This window comes from Manacus candei, unplaced genomic scaffold (genome assembly GCF_025592945.1).
Source record: "Manacus candei isolate 608988 ecotype Guabito, Panama unplaced genomic scaffold, ASM2559294v1 h1tg000077l, whole genome shotgun sequence".
NCBI classification, from domain to species: Eukaryota; Metazoa; Chordata; class Aves; order Passeriformes; family Pipridae; genus Manacus; species Manacus candei.
The window spans coordinates 7,502,309-7,523,999 of NW_026138125.1; the positions used below are offsets into that span (position 1 = coordinate 7,502,309).

At 51.3% G+C, this 21,691-nt stretch overlaps 1 protein-coding gene across 1 annotated transcript in view; it reads left to right on the forward strand.

The window, feature by feature from the left end:
• The window catches only part of FMNL2 (formin like 2), a 123,531-nt gene extending 105,500 nt beyond the window's left edge, over positions 1-18,031 (forward strand). Inside the window, 15 exon segments of the mRNA XM_051810154.1 lie at positions 661-762; positions 1,834-2,140; positions 2,743-2,785; positions 2,787-2,947; positions 5,609-5,733; positions 6,543-6,745; positions 7,876-8,110; positions 9,371-9,439; positions 9,531-9,611; positions 10,452-10,581; positions 10,682-10,845; positions 10,978-11,079; positions 11,335-11,433; positions 11,855-11,978; positions 16,142-18,031. Coding sequence (XP_051666114.1) covers positions 661-762; positions 1,834-2,140; positions 2,743-2,785; positions 2,787-2,947; positions 5,609-5,733; positions 6,543-6,745; positions 7,876-8,110; positions 9,371-9,439; positions 9,531-9,611; positions 10,452-10,581; positions 10,682-10,845; positions 10,978-11,079; positions 11,335-11,433; positions 11,855-11,978; positions 16,142-16,248 — 2,052 coding nt within the window. The 3' untranslated portion in view covers positions 16,249-18,031.
• Positions 18,032-21,691: the final 3,660 nt, after the last annotated feature.

Sequence of the window (21,691 nt, forward strand, 5' to 3'; positions counted from 1 at the left end):
ATTCAGTTCCTCCAGTCCAGGACATGTGGCTTGGCTTTTTGAAAATAATAAAAAAGTGGTTTTCCAGACTTTAAAAAAGCCATCAAATGATCTCCGTTCTCTCGCCACTCCTGTATTACTTAGAATAAATATGGTTTTAAACACTTTGCCCCTCTGAGGTGTCACAGAATCATGGAATGGTTTGGGTGGGAAGGGACCTTAAAGGTCATCCAGTTCCACGCCCTGCCATGGGCAGGGACACCTCCCACTATTCCAGGTTGCTCCAACCTGGCCTTGGACACTTCCAGGGATCCAGGGGCAGCCCCAGCTTCTCTGGGCAACCTGTGCCAGGGCCTCCCCACCCTCCCAGGGAGGAATAAAGGAATTACATTTAAGAGCTTTATTGCAGAATAGACTTTCTTGTCTGGACAGGCCCGTAGTGATGGTCCAGCCAGGCATCTGCTGGTCACAGCTGAGGGGTGACATCACAGGAACCTTCAGTGGGGCACGTGATGTCCCTCATCTCAGGCAGGAACCCTTTTTATTTCCAAAGGAAGGCCTCAGGATTTGGTTGAATATCCGTAATAACCATGTCCCACTGCTCCAACAAGTGTCCTGATGTTTCGATGGATAAAACTACAGTTTTCCACTTAATTAATCTATTCCTCTTTGGATTGACAGTTATCTGAAAAACTCCAGGATACGGAGAACGAGGCCATGGCCAAGATTGTGGAACTGGAAAAGCAACTTATGCAAAGGAACAAAGAACTGGATGTGATCCGGGTGAGTGGGGTGGGGGAGGCTCTGCCTGGATCCAGGGAGCTCCTGGGCTGGGGGAGGTGATGGGTCTGAGGCAGTGACTTCTCTTGGCTGCCAAATTTGAACCTGGGACAGATTTGAGGTAGAATTCCTTGTGTGTGCACTCCAAAGGACCTGGAACTGCGAGTGTGGCAGCACATGAGGGAATGAGACAAAGGCATCTTATTGCTCAGGGCTGGAGCGTTTCCATTTGGGGTTTTGGAGGTCCCAAGGGTTGGGGGTTCTGGGGTTCCCTCTGGGGGTCTGCCCTGGGTATGTGCAGGTACAGCCTCCTCTCTAGAGCAGGAGCTGTGCTGCTGCTTCCCTTTGTCTGCTCCCAGGGCATGGAATTGCAGAATCATTTAGGTTGGAAAAGCCCTCCAAGATTGAGTCCAACCATCCCTCAGCACTGCCCAGGCCACCCCTGACCCCTGTCCCCAAGTGCCACATCCCCAGGGCTCTGAAATCCCTGCAGGAGTGGGGATTCCACCCCTGCCCTGGGCAGCCCCTTCCAAGGCCTGACCACCCTTTCCAGGGAGAAATTCCTGCTGATGTCCAACCTGACACAGCTGGAGGCCGTTCCCTCTCCTCCTGTCCCTTGTTCCCTGGGAGCAGAGCCCGACCCCCCCCGGCTCCCCCCTCCTGTCAGGGGGTTGCAGAGCCAGAAGGTCCCCCCTGAGCCTCCTTTTCTCCAGGCTGAGCCCCCCCAGCTCCCTCAGCCCCTCCTGCTGCTCCAACCCCTTCCCAGCTCCCTTCCCTTCCCTGGACACGCTCCAGCCCCTCCATGTCCTTCTTGTCCTGAGGGGCCAAAGAGCAGCACAAGGAAGGAGAGGCAGCATGAGAAGGAGGTGCTGAGAAGTTCTGCACCCCCAGGTGTTGGTGTCCACAGGGGAGGTTTCTGCCAGGACTTGGCACAGCCTTGGTGGCTCTTTGGGAACACACCAGGTGGAGACGTGGTTTGGTCAGAGCTCAGTGTCAGTGACATTCAGGGTCAGGCTGTTCTGATCCTGCAGTTGGAATTCTGAGTGCAAATTCCGTGTTTCTGTGTCATTGCAGGAGATCTACAAAGATGCCAATACCCAAGTTCACACCTTGAGGAAGATGGTGAAGGAGAAGGAAGAAGCCATCCAGCGCCAGTCCACGCTGGAGAAGAAGATCCACGAGCTGGAGAAGCAGGGAACCATCAAGATCCAGAAGAAAGGGGATGGGGACATCTCCATCCTTCCCGTGGCTCTGGCCTCTGGGATGGTGCCAACAGGGTCAGAGGTGTCAGGGACACCTGGCACACCTGGAGCTGCATCCTCAGTGCCATTGCCACCACCTCCACCACCCCTACCTGCCATGGCAGGGACTCCTGAGGCAGGTGAGGAGCTGTGGGGCATCCAGGGGCTGTGGGATCCAGTTCTGAGCCCTTCAGAGGATGGAAGAGATGGAACCTTCTTCAGTAGGGGGTTCCTCCTGTGCTGATGCACCAAAGGACTTCAGTGAAGGGTCCAACCAGTGGAGGGTGGAGAGGGGGGGATCGGGGGATGTTGGAGGGGGGATGGAAGGGGGGATAAGGGACTGTTGGACAGGGATGTGTGGGGGGATGAGGGGATGTTGGACAGGGATGTGTGGGGGGATGAGGGGATGTTGGACAGGGATGTGGGGGGGATAAGGGGATGTTGGACAGGGATGTGTGGGGGGATGAGGGGATGTTGGACAGGGATGTGGGGGGGATAAGGGGATGTTGGACAGGGATGTGTGGGGGGATGAGGGGATGTTGGACAGGGATGTGTGGGGGGATGAGGGGATGTTGGACAGGGATGTGGGGGGGATGAGGGGATGTTGGACAGGGATGTGGGGGGGATGAGGGGATGTTGGACAGGGATGTGGGGGGGATAAGGGGATGTTGTGACTCTCCCTGTGCCCGTGGTCTCCCAGTCCATGTCCATGGTAACCCCTGGTTCTCCCTTGCCCCCGCAGTGCCCAATGGCCCCGTGTCGGTGCCGATGCCGCCTCCTCCACCGCCCCCCCCCGCCGCCCCCACCGCCTCCTCCTCCTCCTCCTCTGCCAGGGCCGGCTCTGGACACGGCTCCAGCAGCCCCACTGCCCCCACCACCCCCTCCCTCAGCTCCCCCCCTGCCCGGGACGGCCTCTCCCACCGTGGTCTTCAACTCAGGCCTTGCAGGTAAAGCTCGGGCGTGGGGGCAAAGGGGGGGTCAGGGCACAGCCTTGGGGAATTCAGTGCTCAGTCACCTGAGTAAATCCCATAACTGATGTAACACCAAGGAGTTTATGGAAGAAAAGAGCATTTAAGGTTCTCCAAGGTTGCCCAGAGAAGCTGTGGCTGCCCCTGGATCCCTGGAAGTGTCCAAGGCCAGGTTGGACGGGGCTTGGAGCAACCTGGGCTGGTGGAAGGTGTCCCTGCCCATGGCAGGGGGTGGGATGAGATAATCCTTAATGTCCCTTCCAACCCAAACCATCCTGTGATTCTGTGATTTATCAGCCTGACAGCTTTGGTTTGGTCTGGAAGAGTTGGATTCTCCAGTGAAACAAAGCCCATGCCAAAAGTGCCTTTTAAACATGATCAGTTTTGGCTTTTGAGCAGACAAAAAGTGGGTTTGAAAGAAATGTGAAGCTGCATGGGTTGGATTTCTTCTGAGAAGAAATGTCTGTGCAAAAAAAAGGGGCAAACTTTGGGGAATTTTTTGGAAGGCAGAACAATTTGCAGCCCTTCTTTAATGGTGTTTTTAGTCACTCTCTGGCACGTGCCAAGTGTCTCAGGCAGTGAGTAAATGCTGACTGTCACCAGAAGCCTCAAGAGCACATCATGAGTCCAAAAAAAAGAGACTGAGGAGCTCTAATTAAGAACTTCTTATGAAGAAGAAAAATCTGATTAAGTATTCCAACCTTTAAAGTTTCCTCTGAAGGCCCAAAGCATCCTGGAACTAGAGGGTCCCAGGGGGAATTAGACAAAAATAAAGCACAGAAGGCACAGCCCTGCTGAGGGCTGATCCCTCTGGAGGGATTTGGGAAAGGGGTGCTGGATGTGGCCGTGGGGGGCTGCAGGGGGCACAGGAGGTGCCTTATCCCAACATCCCTGGGTGTTCATTTGGGATGGGAGCAGTGGCCAAGCCCTCCTGGCCCAGCTCCTCACTCACATCTGGGTGAGATGCCCAGAGCCAGGGGAGCTGGAAATCCTGTTCTTCAATGGGTTAGGATTGGGAATGGGAGTGCAAGTGCCTTTTCCTGATGCAGTGGCTCCTCAGGAAGGAGGGTTTTTAGGGCAGGAACCTTCTGGGTGTGAGGGGAGTCCGGGGAATAACAAATGTTGCCTTTCTGACCATCACTAACACTGTTTTCTCTGTTCTCTCTGCCTCCTGCTAAGATGGGCCCATCAAGCTCTTCTGTAGGTTGCTCCCTGCTAAGTATTTGTTATTCCTGCTTTTCCCTCTGTGCTGTGTCCGTGTGTGTCCAGGGACTCGAGGGGGTCGGCAGGGGGAGGCCCTGGGGATGTGCCACCCCTGGGGATTTGGGCACCAGAGCTCTGGAATGGAGGAGGAAGGGAAATCTGGAGAGATTTTGAGCTCCATCAGGACCTGGCCCACAAGGCTTCAGCTTCTTCCCTGTCCTGGAATAACCCAGGAGCAGTTAATGAGATTCTAATTTATGCACAAGCGGAAAATGGTTTTTTTCATGGGTGTTCAAAGCTTTTTTAATTTATTTTAGGAATTATTTTAAGTAACCTCATTAATTAAGCAGAGAGTAAAACTGTGTGGTGGAGATGAGCACGTGGGTTCCTGCCTTGCAGTTGCAGACATCTAATTCTCAAAATGCACAGTGGAATATTGTGGATGTTCCCTGTTATCCACTCGTGGCTCTTTGTTCCCAGCACTGGAGAGGAAGGACCAGGGTTTGTGTTTAGTGTTTGCAAAGAAACAATTTATCTTTTAAATAACTCAGGAGCAAAAGGTTGATTGAGCACTTTATTGAGCACCTTGATTTTGTAGCAAGGAATAACTTCATGTTTACATCAAGGTACAAAGAAATGAGAACTGAATTACAGAATTTATTCATTATTCACCTTCCAGACCTGTTGGAATTGGAATAGGAATAGGAACAGGAATAGGAAGGGATTGGGTTCATTGCTCCCATGTTGCTTTTTCTCCTCTGTTCACAGATTAATGAGAGTAATCAAGTTTAATTTTCAGGCTTCATTTTCATAGCTCCTCTGTTGAAGTTCCTAATTGACTGTAAAGTTCCTAAATTACTTTAATTTGCTGCATTTGCACAGCACAGGAATTAAAACCCGGTTTCTTCACCCCTGTTAAATCCCAGGTGCTGCAGCCCAACCCCTTTGGCTCTGAAACACAAACCTGCTGAGGAGCAGCTCTGCCCAATGCAGTTTCCCCAAAAACCTTGGGAAAGGGGCTTTTTTTCCCTTCTTGTCACCTGTTTTGGGACACAGCTCCCAGCGTGTGTGACACTGCTCTGCCAACAGCAGGACAGGCTTCAATTCAGCCGCTCTCTCCATGTTCTGGGGTGTTTAAATATAAATCCTGGGCTTTTAAATCAATCCAGGCAGCTTGTGGCAATAAACTAATCCCAGATTTCTTTAGGGAAGTTTTCACAGCCTCTGAGGGTGAGGCTGGGCCTGAAGCAGCTCAGGGCTGGGTGCCACCGTTGGCCTCTCAAGTTAGTGACACCTTTTCAGGATTCCAGTGGGATAATTCAGCTCTGGCCAGTTCTCCAGTGCTGAAATGCCAGCTGGAGAGCTGCCCTCTGGGAATGTGGGGTGTTCTGCGGCCAGTCCCTCAGGAATCTGTGGTTTCCTCTGCCCTGTGTGCAGCTGTGAAGATCAAGAAGCCCATCAAGACCAAGTTCCGCATGCCCGTGTTCAACTGGGTGGCCCTGAAGCCCAACCAGATCAACGGCACCGTCTTCAACGAGATCGACGACGAGAGGATCCTCGAGGTACCCCCGCTGCTCCTGGGCCTCTCTGGCCACCAGGGAGTCATGGAATGGGTGGGAAAAGCCCTCTTAGATCTCTGAGTCCAACCATCCCCCAGCACGGCCCAGGCCACCCCTGACCCCTGTCCCCAGGTGCCACATCCACATGGATTTTAGATCCCTCCAGGGCTGGGGACTCCAAACCTCCTTGGGCAGCCCCTTCCAAGGCCTGACCACCCTTTCCAGGGAGCTGATGTCCCACCTGAGCCTCCCCTGGCACAGCCTGAGGCCGTTCCCTCTCCTCCTGTCCCTTGTTCCCTGGGAGCAGAGCCCGACCCCCCCTCCAGCTCCCCCCTCCTGCCAGGGAATTGGACAGTGAGAAGGTCTCCCCAGGGATAGACCATGGCAGTGACCTTGGCAAAGAGCTCATCCAGGTCCCGGATGCTCCCTGTGGGCTGGATAAAGCACGAGTGCTAATGTGAATATTTTCCTGAGCTTTAGAATATCTGAAGAGCTGTTGGGGCTGGATTTCTGGACTCTGGCCAGATTCCTGATAACCAGCTCAGGAGCAAGTGTTCCTTCCATCCCTGATGGAAATATTCTGAATTTTGAGTCCAGGTTGGATGGGGTTTGGAGCGACCTGGGCTAGGGGAAAGTGTCCCTGCCCATGGCAGGGGGTGGGAATGGATGAGCTTTAAGATCCTTTCCATCCCAACCCATTCCATGATACTCTGCTCCAGTCTCAGCCCCTTTCCCTGCAGCTCTGGCCCAGGATTAGGGACTGGGTTCAGTGCTCCCTGCGAGAGGGATAAATCATTTCCTTTCCTTTTTAGGATCTAAACGTGGATGAATTTGAAGAAATCTTCAAGACAAAGGCCCAGGGCCCAGCCATTGATCTGACCTCCAGCAAGCAGAAGATCACCCAGAAAGGCTCCAACAAGGTCACGTTGCTGGATGCCAACAGGGCCAAGAATCTGGCCATAACTCTCCGGAAAGCCGGGAAGACGGCGGACGAGATCTGCAAGGCCATCCACGTGTAAGTGAAACACTGGCCAGCCAAGAAACCCTGAGATTTACTGGGGGGTTTAGTCGGTGGAAAGGGTTGGAATTGGCAGTTGATGTCTCTGGAAAATATCCAGGGGTAAGGAGGGAATGGTTCTGAATTCCCAGAAATCAGATTGCCTTGAACTCAAATGAAAACCTGGCAGTTCTGTGTCTCTGAATCACTGCTGAGGCTTAACAAATTAACACTTCTGTTGTTAAAGCAGCTAATTCCTGTCTGTGCACAGGATAGTGGATCCATATCCTATATCCTGTAGTTTGCCATTGCAGCTCTCCCTCTGGTTCCACAATAATTTCTGTTCCAGTGAGCACCCAAAAGGCAGAGAATCAGGAAGAGGGAACTCTTTTGGTTTGCTCTGTAAAGGATGAGTTTAGTCCAGGTGCTGGAAGAGATTTTGCATGGAATTAGGTTTGTGTGGTGGCCTCAGGCATTGCCAAATGTGGGTGTCCATGGGACTTGTCTGTGCCCCATCCCACCCCAATCCAGACCCTTCCCTGTTCCTGGGGACTGAGTGCAGGTGCAGCTGCTCCTTGGGGCTGATCCCAAATCCATCCACACGCTCTCTGTGCTCCTCATGGCCATGACAAACATCTCCCATTCCTCCAGTAAGGAATATCCTAAAAATGTGGATCAAAAGCATTACCTTTGGGCTGGAGGGTGACCCAAACCTGCCCCACATCAAGGCAGGTTCAGTTGTTGGACTTTTACAGGGCTCTGCTCCAATTAAATAAAAATATTTGCTCCTCCCCACCTGTTTTCTCTTACAAAAAAGAGCTGTGGCCATGGAGGGATGTAGGGATGGCCACATATCTTTGGAATGGGAAGCAGAGTGTCCAGCAGCACCATTCCCATCAGCTCAGTAACCTGTTCCCATCTCCATGTGCAGGAAGCTTCAGGTGCAGGGCAGGAAGAACTTCACAGCTTCTTCTCTGCTGACTCAGACTCATGTAGGGCTGAATCTCAGCCTGGTTTGGGTTGGAAGGGACCTTAAAGCCCATCCAGCACCACCCTCTGCCATGGGCAGGGACACCTTCCCCTATCCTAGCTTGCTCCAAGCCCCATCCAGGCTGTCCTTGAACTCTTCTCCTGGCGTTGTGCCGCAGGTTTGACCTGAAGACGCTGCCGGTGGATTTCGTGGAGTGCCTGATGCGGTTCCTGCCCACGGAGAACGAGGTGAAGGTGCTGCGTCTGTACGAGCGGGAGCGGAAGCCCATCGAGAACCTGTCGGACGAGGACCGGTTCATGATGCAGTTCAGCAAGATCGAGAGGCTCATGCAGAAAATGACCATCATGGCCTTCATCGGCAACTTCGCCGAGAGCATCCAGATGCTGACCCCGGTGAGCCGTGGAATCCGGGAATATCCTGAGCTGGGGGTCACCGAGCCAGGTGCTGGCCCTGCACAGGCACCTCAACAATCCCACCCTGTCCCTGAAGCCTCCTGGAACTCTGGCAGCCTTGGGGCCAGGCCCACTGCCCTGGGGAGCCTGGTCAGTGCCAGCCCTCCCCCCCCCCCCCCCAAGAAACACACACACAAATGGAAAAGTGGTTTTCTGGCTTTATTTTCATCTGTTAGTGACTGTATATCCCAGGAGCTGTTTGTATGGCAGTTGTAGCCTGGACTGTTAGGGACTGCCTCATAGGCCCCATAAGCCTTGTAGGTCTCACAGGCCTCATAGGATCCATAGGCCTCACGAGTCCCACAGACCCCATAGCCCTCATGGGCCCATTAGAACTCATGGACCCCATAAACCCCTGTAGGCCTCATGGGCCCCACAGGCCCCATAGATCCCAGAGGCCTCACAGGCCCCATAGGCCCCATAGTGCCATTAGGCCTCACGTGTCCCGTAGGACCCAAAGGCCCCACAGGCCTTAGGGCCCTATTAGGTTACTGTGGGTCCTGGTCCGTGGGCTCCTAGAATTGTGTCCCACCCAGCCCAAAGCACCTGTCACAGTTGTAGGGATTGAAATGTGAATCCTCTTTGACCCCACCATGCCTGAGGGGGTAAATCTGGTGGGCAAATGAATGGTTTGAAATCCTGGTGTGTCAGGACAGGGGAACATCCACAGAATCACAAAATGGTTTGGTTTGGAATGGACATTGAGGATCATCTCATCCCACTCCCTGCCATGGGCAGAGACACCTTCCACCAGCCCAGGTTGCTCCAAGCCCCGTCCAACCTGGCCTTGGACACTTCCAGGGATCCAGGGGCAGCCACAGCTTCTCTGGGCAACCTGTGCCAGGGCCTCCCCACCCTCCCAGCCAGCAATTCCTTCCCAGTATCCCATCTCTCCCTGCCCTCTGGCAGTGGGAAGCCATTCCCTGTGTCCTGTTCCTCCATCCCTTGTCCCCAGTCCCTCTTCAGCTCTCCTGGAGCCCCTTCAGGCCCTGCAAAGGGCTCTCAGCTCTCCTTGGGTCCTTCTCTCCTCCAGGTGAACCCCCCCAGCTCTCCCAGCCTGGCTCCAGAATAGGGGGACATCCATGCTCAGGCCCCTGGTGTGGATGAAAAATAAGAGGATTTTTTCAGGATGTTATTAGATGCTCATGTAATTCCTGGTGGGACTTGAATTAACCAAGCCCTTCCTGTGTTTGTCTGCAGCAACTCCACGCCATAATCGCTGCCTCTGTCTCCATAAAGTCATCCCAAAAGCTTAAGAAAATACTGGAGGTAGGTCTGACACCAGCTCTGCTTCCAGGGGTTTCTAAAGCCCTGAACACTTGTCTTGAAAATTCATGCCCTGCTTGTTTCCTCCTGGCAGATAATCCTGGCTCTTGGGAACTACATGAACAGCAGCAAACGAGGGGCTGTCTATGGGTTCAAGCTGCAGAGTTTAGACCTGGTAAGTAAAGCAAGAGGTGTGTGGTGGGACCAGGTGGGAATTGGGGTTGTAGGGTCATTTAGGTTGGAAAAGCCATGAGAGCATTGAGTCCAGCCCTCAACCCAGCACTGCCCAGGCCACCACTGACCCCTGTCCCCAAGTACCACATCCACATGGATTTTAAATCCCTCTAGGGATGGGGACTCCACCATCTCCTTGGGCAGCCCCTTCCAATACCTGACTACCCTTTCCAGGAAGAAATTGTCCCCAGTATCCAACCTGACCCTGCCCTGGCACAGCTGGAGACCGTTTCCCCTTGTCCTGTCCCTTGTTCCCTGGGAGCAGAGCCCGACCCCCCCCCCCCCCCGGCTCCCCCCTCCTGTCAGGGGGTTGCAGAGCCAGAAGGTCCCCCCTGAGCCTCCTTTTCTCCAGGTTGAGCCCCCCCAGCTCCCTCAGCCCCTCCTGCTGCTCCAGCCCCTTCCCAGCTCCGTTCCCTTCCCTGCACACGCTCCAGCCCCTCCGTGTCTTGTCTGAGGTCCCAGAACTGCCCTAGCACTGAAGGTGGGATGGGCACTGGGGCTATGACACACCAGGGCTGGCACAGCCCAGGTGATGTTTCCCACCTGGGCACACCTGGGCTCGTGTTCAGCACCCCCAGGTCCTTTTCCAGCTTTCCAGACCCCATCCTGGAATGTTCCATGGGGCTGTGGTGACCCAAGGACAGTGATGTCCAGGCTGAGTGGCTGCTGAGGGACTCAGCTGGTGCTTCCCAGCATGGAAAACCATGATGGAGCTGGAGAAGCACCGGGGGGTCTCTTTGCTTGGAACCTGCTGCTCCATCTCCTGGCCTGTTGCCCACAGCTCCTGGAAACCAAGTCGACAGACCGGAAGCAGACGCTGCTGCACTACATCTCCAACGTGGTCAAGGAGAAGTACCAGCACGTGTCCCTCTTCTACAACGAGCTGCACTACGTGGAGAAGGCAGCAGCAGGTACTGTGACCCTCCCTCGGCCTCCTCCACCCCCCAGGGGTGGCTATTCCAGGCAGGGAGCCCCCTGGGCTGTGGGTTGCAGCCTCTGTCCCGTTCCCAGTGTCCCTGGAGAACGTGCTGTTGGACGTGAAGGAGCTGCAGCGGGGCCTGGAGCTGACGAAGCGCGAGTACACCATGCACGACCACAACACCATGCTCAAGGACTTCATCCAGAACAACGAGGGCAAGCTCAAGAAGCTGCAGGACGACGCCAAAATAGCCCAGGTACCCCTCATTCCTCGGGGTTTGGCAGGAGGGTGTGGGCTCTCCCCACAGGATGTGCTCTGTATCCCTGGAATGCACAGTGGGGCTGGGGAGGTGACCTGGGGCAGTGCAGTAAATCTGTACCTGTTGCAGGATGCCTTTGATGATGCTGTGAAGTACTTTGGGGAGAATCCCAAGACAACTCCCCCCTCAGTCTTTTTCCCAGTGTTTGTCCGGTTTGTGAAGGCCTACAAGGTAAGCAGGAGCTTCCTTCTCCTCCTCTTCCTTCTCCTCTTCCTCCTTTTCTTCTTCTCCTCCTCCTTTCTCCTCCTTTTTCCTCCCCCTTTTCCCCTTTCCCCCTTCCCTTTTTCTTCTGCTCCTCCTCCTCCTCCTCCTCTTCCCCTCCCCTGCCCTCCCCTCAGTAGCACCTGCCAACATTCCTCCCTGGCACTGTTTAGGATCCCAGTCTCCCCTGGAAGCTCTAACCTCTGGTTTTTTTCCCATAAATAGCAAGCAGAAGAAGAGAATGAGCTGAGGAAAAAGCAGGAACAGGCCTTAATGGAAAAACTCATGGAGCAGGAAGCGTTGATGGAGCAGCAGGACCAAAAGGTATGGCCCAGATCCACCTCCCAGGTGGGATCATGTTCCTGGTGCTTCAGAAACCTCCACTCTGGGGGGGAGGAATTCGGTAGTTGCCTGGAAATAGTCTCTGGAAGTTTTCTCCTTATGTGGAAAGAGCTGGGATAAGCTGGAAAAGTTTGTGCTTCTACTGCTTTGGAAGTCTGAAAAATTAAGGAAAACTAAGTGGAAAGTTGTCTTTTCCACGTGTCCAGGAGTTAAAAGTTCTCCTTCTCTGGCTTCTCCCTGGGATGTGAGTCACTAGTGGACACATGAGGGTGTTCCAGCCTTGGAAAATGGGGGGAAAAGGGGCAGTTCCTGTGTGCTGGTTGCCACCCAGTCGGTGTGTGAGGTTGGGGCAGAGGCAGGAGAGCAGGAGGTCCGTCCCTCCAACCCCTCTCCTTGTTTGCAGTCCCCCTCCCACAAGACGAAGCGGCAGCAGCAGGAGCTGATCGCGGAGCTGCGGCGGCGGCAGGTCAAGGACAACCGGCACGTGTACGAGGGCAAGGACGGGGCCATCGAGGACATCATCACAGGTAACCCTCCTCCCAGGGGATCCAGGGCTCTCCCACAGGGAACAGCTCTGGGAGCTGCCCAGGGGCTGCTGCAAGGGCTGCGTGTCCTCCTCGAAGCCGCAGCAGAGCTGAGGGTGTTGGTTCCTGAAGGCTCTGCTCGGTGTCTTAGTCCTTCTCCTCCAGGTGTGGGGACATTCCCGGGGCTTTAGAGCAGCCAGGGAGTGCCTGATCCCAGAGTTCTCTCACTGGGATGTGCTTGCCCTGCAGATCTGTCCCAGAACCCTTTTCCCCCCCAGATGATGGGTGTTTAACATGATGAAGAGCCTCCACTTTCAGGCAAATGTTCTAACAGGGACTGCAGAGTTACAGCAAATCACTTGATCAAACCAGGGATCCATGACCCCACACTGCTCCTGTTCCCTGCTCAGGCAGAGTCTGGGCTGGTCCCTGAGGGAGGGACACACCCCCTGGTGCAGCCAGGCACAGGCAGGACTTGGGTGCCACTATTTGCCAATAGAAAAAACCACCTAAAACTGCATTTTGCTGGGGAATTAAACCATTTTTAACCAGTCCAGTTGCTCTGATTTGGCAGTACTTGGAGTTTTCTGCACGTTGTGCACAAGGAACACGATTTAACACTTCAATAACTCTACAATCCTGTGTTTCCTTGCACAGAAGATCAAAAAAGGTCTTTTCCTACTGCTCCTGGAAGTTTTTGCTGCAGAGGGGCAGGAGCTGTTTTACCAGTCACTAAGGAAAGCCAGGGAGTTTTTACCCAGCCAGAGGACAGGGCTGACGAGTGTGAAGCTCTCCCAGCTCCTTTTAACCTTGATTAATGGCTTCCTGAGATAATATTTGGGATGTAAAGGGCAGGCTGGCAGTAATATCCAATCTGTCAGCGCTTCTCCAGCTCCTCCAGACTCCTGGGAGCTTGTTGGGTTGGGGAAGTGGTTCTGCTGCTCCGGGGGAGAAACATTGTGTGGCAGATGCCCTTCCCCATGGAAAAGGCATCCAGTGGAGGGGGTGCCAGATGAGACATTTCAACTCAAACGTTTCCTGTGCCCTCGTGCCTGGTATTTCCCGTTATGGGGGTAGCTCGAGCCATGGATTAGCTGGCATTTCCCATTGTGGGGGTGGCTCGAGCCATGGAGTGCTGAAGGTCAGGCACAGGGAGTCAGGTAGGACTGAGGTCACCTCCTTATCCCTGGAAATCATGGAGCCCCCCATCCCTGGGAGTGTTCAAGCCAGGTTGGATAGGGCTTAGAGCGACCTGCTCTAGTGGAAGGTGTCCAGAGGGTGGGATGAGATGAGTTTTAAGTCCCTTCCAACCCAAACCATTCTGGAATTCCACGAGCCGGTTAAATCCTTCCTCGATCCTTTCCGCTGCCGCGTCCAAAGCCCGCTGAGGAGCAGCTTTCAGGGAGCTGTTGGCCCGTGTCAGAGTGTCCCTGGCCATCCCTGGTGGAGCACTAACCCTGCACTAATGCCCTGGAGCCCTGCTGACGTTGGTTTGTGTGTCTGGCTGTTGTTGTTCCCATGCAGTGCTGAAGACGGTGCCGTTCACTGCCCGGAGCGCCAAGCGCGGCTCTCGGTTCTTCTGCGACCCCGTTGTCACGGAGGAATTCCATTACTAAACTATTCCTCTCTCACACCTGACGCTCTTAGAAAACAGGAAGGTGGCTGTAGATTTGTTGTCCCTCCCTCCCCCTTTGTGCAGATCTCAGCCAGGACATGTGAATGTTGAGTGTTTAGTGGTGTCCGGCGTCACCCGACGTTCTCGTGGTGTCACCTCCGTTGCACGTCCCGTGTCTCCATAACTTCTCGTTCCATCCCATCGACTTCTGGCCATCCCTGTGTTCCAGTGCCATAGAACAGCAAGTGGTGGCAGTCACTGGGGCGAGTTTCCTGCAGTCCAAGGGCTGAGGAGACCAAATGAAGCCAAGAAGTGACGTTCACTTGGCTTTTCTATGTCACCCCCGTGGCCCGCACACCTTTGTGTGCCGTGCATGTGATGCCTCGGCGGAATTCTGGGCTGCATGGACTAGGGGGACATCCCTGGGGGTGGCTTCTGGCTGGGGAGGGCTGCCTGGGCTAACACCCGTGGTTGGGGTTAGATTCCTAACCAGCTCCTGCATGTTGGCTGCACGTGAGACACGAGGTGGAACCGGTGGGGGGAAATCTCTGCTCATGGGTCACATCCACGTTTAACCCCTTCAGTTCCACGTCAGCTTTGTTTAAGGAAAATCAGGAATCTTCCCTGAGCATGAACCAGTTCAGCTGGACTGTGCAGTGCTGGGACTGGGGGAAAGAGGAGCAGGGCTGGGGAAACACTTAAATATGGGCCAGAAGCACCGAGATGGTGCTGCTGAAAAGGCTGACGTGGAACTGAGCGATTCCCACCATGGTGTCCATGTAGGAAGGGTGTCTCTAACCCTGCATGTCTCAGCACTGTTGTCTTGCATTAAGGCCCCAGCAGCTTAAGAAGCCAACAGTGTTTCTCCCTTCCCTGTGTACTTTAATTAATGCTGCAATAAATCCAACTAATCACTCGACGGGTCTTTGCTCTCCGAGTCCGCTGCCGTGTTCTCTTCCTGGAGCCAGCCTTCAAAGCAGCTTGGAATTGGGGTGGGGAGAGACCAGGAGGCCTCCTGTCCCTCCTGCCCCTGTCTAACCCCTCACAGCCTTGGCCTCACCCTCTTGCTCTGTGGTCACCCCGCCTGGGAGGTTTGAACTTTGCTGACTTGACTTGTTCTTCATTTTCCATCCCATTTTTTTACTTAACCATCATTTTGTGTTCTGTTTTGTTTTTGTTTGTTTTTTTTTTTTGTTTTGTTTTTTTTTTCTGTTTAGCCCTAAAGAAGAATAATATCACTAAATTTCCCAATGTTCACTCGAGGGTAAGGATTTCTTCTAGCACCCCGGTGGTGGAGGATACCCAGAGCTGGCAAGCATCACTTTTTACTTGGCTTCCTCCTCTCTCTGTCTGCCAGGAGCTGGTGGTAGATGTGGCTGAGCTAATACTGGTGAGACCCTCCAGGCCTGTGGAGACCCAGATCCTTGATTTTCACCCTTGGAGGTGCAGGGGATCCACAGGCCGTTGGCTGGTGACCATCTTCACACCGTTTTGGCCATTTCTCTTCAAGTTCAGCCCAAAATAGTCTTGTCCTCGGGTTTTGTAGCCCCACAGCTCCCTGGAGGTTCTGCTGCCCCCAGACCACAAAATAGGGGATGAGGTGCTCAACCAGCAGCTCCAGGGGCAGAGCTGAGAAGTTGGGGAGTTGTGTGTGACCCTGACATGATTATCCAGGAAATCTGAGGGAGGGTTTGCCCAATCCAACACAAATTTGTTGGCCAGCAGAGAAATATTTTATCTGGAATAGTCTTCAGGGCATCCATGTGCTGGTTGTGTTGTGGTTGCACAGGTAACACACGTGGCACATGGAATGGGCTTCATCAAGGCATCCATCAGCCCATCAGTTTTCCCATTCTTCCTTCCATCCATCCATCCATCCATCCCTCCCATGCTCAGTGTTCCCTCCTGAGCTCTCACCTCCCCAGCAGTGGGGTGGGCTGGGCTGGGCTTTGCTGCAGGTGAGGAGGATGAGGATGAGGAGGGAGGGGTTTGGCCACTCCACACCCTTTGGCTGAGGAAGCTTTGCTCCAGCCACAGGGCAGGACAGCAGCTGGAGCATCCCAAGCACCAGCTGCTTTTCCCACCTTTAAATCTGGTTGGACTTGATCTAAGAGATCTTTGCCAACCTGAATGATTCCACGATAAATGGGGATACAGGGATCAGAGCTCCATCCCGCTGTGGCCAAACGCGTCCCACAGGACTGTGGGTTGCACATCTCCCTCATCCCACTGTGGGAATGAGGGGGGCTCTGGAGGACTGGGGCACACATCAACCCCCCCATTTGGGGTGATGGTGCCTCTCTGATGGATGTTCCCACCCCACCCGGTCCCACCCGGTCCCACCAGTATTACCCCGCTGCTTGGGCGCGTAGTCGGGCACGGCAGCCCCCGCTCCCCTCGGGGCCGACCCCCTTCTCTGCCCTCCACAAGCTGCTTTGACTGGCTTCCAGCAGGACTTTCCTTGTCTGGCCTCTCTCTGTGTGTGTGCGTGTGCGTGTCCGGGGGGGCCGTTTTCCCGGGACGAGCTCACCAGGCCCTTCCCTGCCCGCAGATCTTCGGAACCAGCCGTACCGCCGGGCCGACGCGCTGAGGAGGAGCGTCCGCCGCCGCTTCGACGAGCACGGCCTGCGCCCCAACGGCCCCGACGTGGCCATGTGAGCCCCGGGGGGGCTCCCCGGGGGCCTCAGCCACGGGCACTCCGTGCTCGGCGAGCCCCGGGAACGGCCAAACCCACCCACCGGGCCCGGGAACACTGGGAACGGTGGGAACCGCCCCGGAGCCACCAAGTGCCTGAGATGGAAGGACCTGCTCCAGGGACAGCGCCGGGACCTGGGCTGAGGGACCCAGCCTGAGGGGGGTCCTGGGACACGTCCCGCGGCGTCCGGAACCAAAATGTAAAAATTCCTGCTGGTTTGGGGGGTTGGTTTGGCTGCCTGAGGGCGGAGTTCGGCCACTGGTCTCTCTCCGCTGGTTGGAAACTGGGAATACTGGGATGTGCTCAGCTTTGGAATGCTCGGCTCTGAACTGATCCTGTGCTGGTGCCCAGGGGGTCGGCTGCACTTATGGCTTGGGGTTTGATCACAAAGGAAGACACTGAAGGGCTTTCTGTAGGAATAACGATCCCAGCCCTTTTCCCACCCCGGGCACCTCCGGAGCTGGATGTGGGACCCAACACATCCACGATCCCAGGGAGAGGAACCAAACGAGGTCACCCCCAGGCCAGGGGGGTTTTGGGGGCCAGGACAGGGAGGGGGAGGCCCGGCCGGCGCTCACAGCTCTGGAGTAACAGCTATTTATTAATTAGCACTAAGCCAATTAACACCTCAGTAATCAGTATTAGGCTCTGGGACCACCTCAGTCCAGTTCCTCAGTGGGGAACCAGCCCAGCCCTGCTCTGTGGGATCACACCCCGGGCCAGTCCCACCCCCATTCCCTGCTGAGGCTCCTTTGGGCACCAAAGCCAAGCCCAGCCTAAAATCCCGTGGAGGTTTGAGGTTCAAAATGGCTTTTCCAAGCCTAAAAAGGGACAGGAGCCATTTTAGGCCCGTCGTGCACCCCCAGCTCCCGGAGCAGCAGGAGGAGGAATCCAACCCCTTGATCCTCTCAGCTGGGAAGAACTGGACTGAAGAGACAGATTTGGCCTTTCCAAGACCCCTTTTTTTGCTTCCAGCTTCTTCCCTGGGCTCGTCACATCCCCCTGTTAATTGTAAAATTTCTTGTATAGTATTTAACCACGGAATTTCTTGGCCCTTTCCCGTTGTGCTCCCTCCACTGGTGAAGGTCCCTGGAATCTTTTCCCCCCTCGGATAATGTGTAGTTATATGATAATCTGTTTTTAAATGTACAGATATTTTGCTACAAAATTGGTGCAGTTTTTTATGGTTTTTACACTTCTCTTTTATCCCCCCCTCCCCCCCCTTTAGCCTCTGGGTAATATTGTAAATATTGTTTAAAATGAAATAAATGCATCAAGCCTGTGCTATACAATCTGAATGTTATTTTAACTTATAGTTTTTGTTTTTATATTTAACTAAAACGGACAGTTTGGGGCTCAGAGTTACCACGTTGACCTATTTACAGGAATTTTGGACTTTCAAACCTGCCAATTCCTTGCATTTTACAGCACTTGACCCACTAAAGAGAACATGCCACCCCCTCCTTTGCCTCCCTGGCAGTCACAAGGAGTTGTTTGAATCGGAAGCAATGGGATAATTTTAAATTCAATGTGATAGATTGTTTTGTTACAAGCACCAGATCTTGTCTTCTTCAGCTCAAAGGTATTTTCTTAACAAAAGACCCAAAATTCTCCAGGCTGGCATGTTCTCTTTAATATTTTTCTAGTAATAGATCTGCTTCTTAGCAAGATTAGAGTGTTTTATAAAGCAGTTCACGTTCCTTTCCTGGTCTGTTCCTGCCATAAAATCCAATAAACTATTTACACTACTACAGCCAAATCCTCACCGGGTTTTTTTGGGGCACTTTTCCCTTTTTTTTTTCCTTTCCCTGCTGGTGATGTTGGACAGGAGAACTCCTGGAGGTTGGGGCAGCTCTGGGGGGATGGACACAGAAATGATTCCCCAGGTGATTTGCAGCATTAATTTATTCTTTGTTACTCTGGGAAAAAGAAATTCCAGATGATCCCAGGAAAAATCCCAAATGACCCAAGGAAAATTACTGATCATGCCAGGGAAAAATGCCAAATCCCCCAGGAAAAATCCCAAATCATCCCAGGAAACATCACAAATCATCTCAGGAAAAATTCCAAATAATCCCAGGAAAAAATCCCAGATGATCCCTGGAAAAAATCTCAAATTACCCCAGGAAAAAACCCCAAATAATTCCGGGAAAAAAAATCCCAAATCATTTCAGGAAAAAAAATCTCAAATCACCCCAGGAAAAATCCCCAAATAATTAAAGGGAACATCCCAAATAATCCTGGGAAAAACTCCACATGATCCCAGGAAAAATCCCAAATCATCCCCGGAAAAAAATCCCAAATAACTGCAGAAAAAATCCCAAATCATTCCAGAAAAAAAAATCCAAAAACATCCCACGAAAAATCCCAAATCACCCCAAGAAAAAGTCCCAGATGACGCCAAGAAAAATATCAAATCATCCCAGGAAAAAATCCCAGATGATCCCAGGAAAAACCCCCCAAATTATCCCAGGAAAAAATGCCAAATAATCCTGGGAAAAATCCCAGATGATTCCAGGATAATATCCCAAATCATCCCAAGGAAAATCCAAAATCATCCTAGGAAAAATCCCATATCACCCCAGGGAAAATCCCAAAACATCCCAGGAAAAAAAAGATGATCCCAGGAAATAAATCCCAAATCATCCTGGGAAAAATGCCAAATCACCCCAAAAAAAAATCCCAGATGATCCCAGGAAAAAAACCCCAAACCATCCCAGGAAAAAAATCCCCAAATAATTCCCAGAAAGAATGCCAAATCATTCCAGGAAAAAAAATCCCAAATCATCCCAAGAAAAAAAAAAAGCCAGATGATGCCAAGAAAAAAAATCTCAAAACATTCCAGGAAAAATCCCAGATGATCCCAGGAAAAAACCCCAAATCACCCCAGGAAAAAAAAATCCAAATAATTAAAGGAAACATCCCAAATAATCCTAGGAAAAATCCCAGATGATCCCAGGAAAAACCCCAGGTCCTCCCAGGATAATGTCCCATATTATCCCAAGGAAAATCCCAAATCATCCCAGGAAAAATCCTAAATCACTCCAGGAAAATTCCAAATTATCCCAGGAAAAAACCCCAAATCATTCCAGGAAAAACCCCAGATGATCCCAGGAAAAATCTGAAATAATTCCAAGAAAAAAAATCCCAAATCATCCCAGGAAAAAAACCCAAATAATTAAAGGAAGCATCCCAAATAATCCTGGGAAAAAGCCACATGATCCCAGGAAAAATCCCAAATCATCCCAGGAAAAAAAATCCCAAACAATTCCAGGAAAAAATGCCAAACCATTCCAGGAAAAAAAATCCCAAATCATCCCAGGAAAAATCCCAAATAATTCCAGGAAACATCCCAAATAATCCTGGGAAAAACCGCACATGATCCCAGGAAAAATCCTAAATCACCCCAGGAAAAAAAAAATCCCAGATAATGCCAAGAAAAAATCCCAGATGATCCCAGGAAAAAAATCCCAAATCAATCCAGGAAAAATTCCAAATCATCCCAGGAAAAAAATCCCAAATCGTCCAAGGAAAAAACCCCAAATAATTCCAGGAAAAAATGCAAAATCATTCCAGGAAAAATCTTCCAAATCATCCCGGGAGAAAAATTCCTAGATGATCCCAGGAAAAAATATCAAACAATCCCAGGAAAAAATTCCAAATAATTAAATAAAACATGCCAAATAATCCTGGGAAAAAACCCCACATGATCCCAGGAAAAATCCCAAATCACCCCAGGAAAAAAAAAATCCCAGATGATACCAAGAAAAAAATCTCAAAACATTCCAGGAAAAATCCCAGATGATCCCAGGAAAAATTCCAAATCATCCTAGGAAAAAAACCTGAAATATTTCCAGGAAAAAACCCCAAATAATTCTAGGAAAAAATCCCAAATCATTCCAGAAAAAAAATTCCAAATCATCCCGGGAAAAAAAATCCCAGATGATCCCAGGAAAAAATCCCAAATAATTCCACGAAAAAATGCCAAATCATTTCAGGAAAAAAATCCCAAATAATTACAGTAAAAAAACTCGTATCATCCCAAGGAAAATCCAAAATTATCCCAGGAAAAAAATCTCAAACCATTCCCAGGAAAAAACCCCAAATAATTAAAGGAGACATCCCAAATAATCCTGGGAAAAATCCCAGATGATCCCAGAAAAAAAAAAACAAACAACAAATTATTCCAGGAAAAAATGCCAAATCATTCCAGGAAAAAAATCCCAAACAGATGACGCCAAGAAAAAAAATCTCAAAATATTCCAGGAAAAATCCCAGATGATCCCAGGAAAAAAATCCTAAATCACCCCAGGAAAATATCCCAAATCATCCCAGGGAAACCCCCCAAATATTTCCAGGAAAAAAAACCCAAATCATTCCAGGAAAAAACTTCCAAATCATCCTGGGAAAAAAAACCCCAGATGATCCCAGGAAAAAATCTCAAACCATCCAGGGAAAAAAACCCAAATAATTAAAGGAAATATCCCAAATAATCCTGGGAAAAACCCCACATGATCCCAGGAAAAAATCCCAAATCATCCCCGGAAAAAAACCCAAATAATTCCAGGAAAAAATGCCAAATCATTCCAGGAAAAAAATTCTAAATCATCCCGGGAAAAAACATCCCAGATGATCCCAGGAAAAAAATCCCAAATCACCCCAGGAAAAAATCCCAAATCATCCTGGGAAAAAAATCCCAAATGATCCCACAAAAAATCCCAGATCACCCCAGGACAATATCCCAAATCATCCCAGGAAAATCCAGAATCATCCCAGGAAAAATCCTAACTCAACCCAGGGAAAATCCCAAATCACTCCAGGAAAAATCCCAAATCAACCCAGGAAAATTCCAAATCATCTCAGGAAAAAAAATCCCAGATGATCCCAGGAAAAAACCAAGGTCCTCCCAGGATAATATCCCAAATGATCCCAAGGAAAATCCCAAATCACCCCAGGAAAAAATCCCAAATAATTCCAGGAAACATCCCAAATAATCCTGGGAAAAATCCCAGATCATCCCAGGAAAAAATCCCAAATAATTCCACGAAAAAATGCCAAATCATTCCAGGAAAAAATTCCCAGATGATCTCAGGAAAAAAATCCCAAATCATCCCAAGAAAACCCCAAATAATTCGAGGAAAGAATGCCAAAGCATTCCAGGAAAAGAATCCCAAATCACTCCAAGAAAAAAAAAAATCCCAAATACTTCCAGGAAAAATCCCAGATGATCCCAGGAAAAAAACACAAATATTTCCAGGAAAAAAACCCCAAATAATTCTAGGAAAAAATACCAAATCATTCCAGGAAAAAAATCCCAAATCATCCCAAGAGAAAAAATCCCAGATGATCCCAGGAAAAACCCCAGATTGCCCCAGGAAAAAAATCCCAAATCATCCCAGGAAAAAT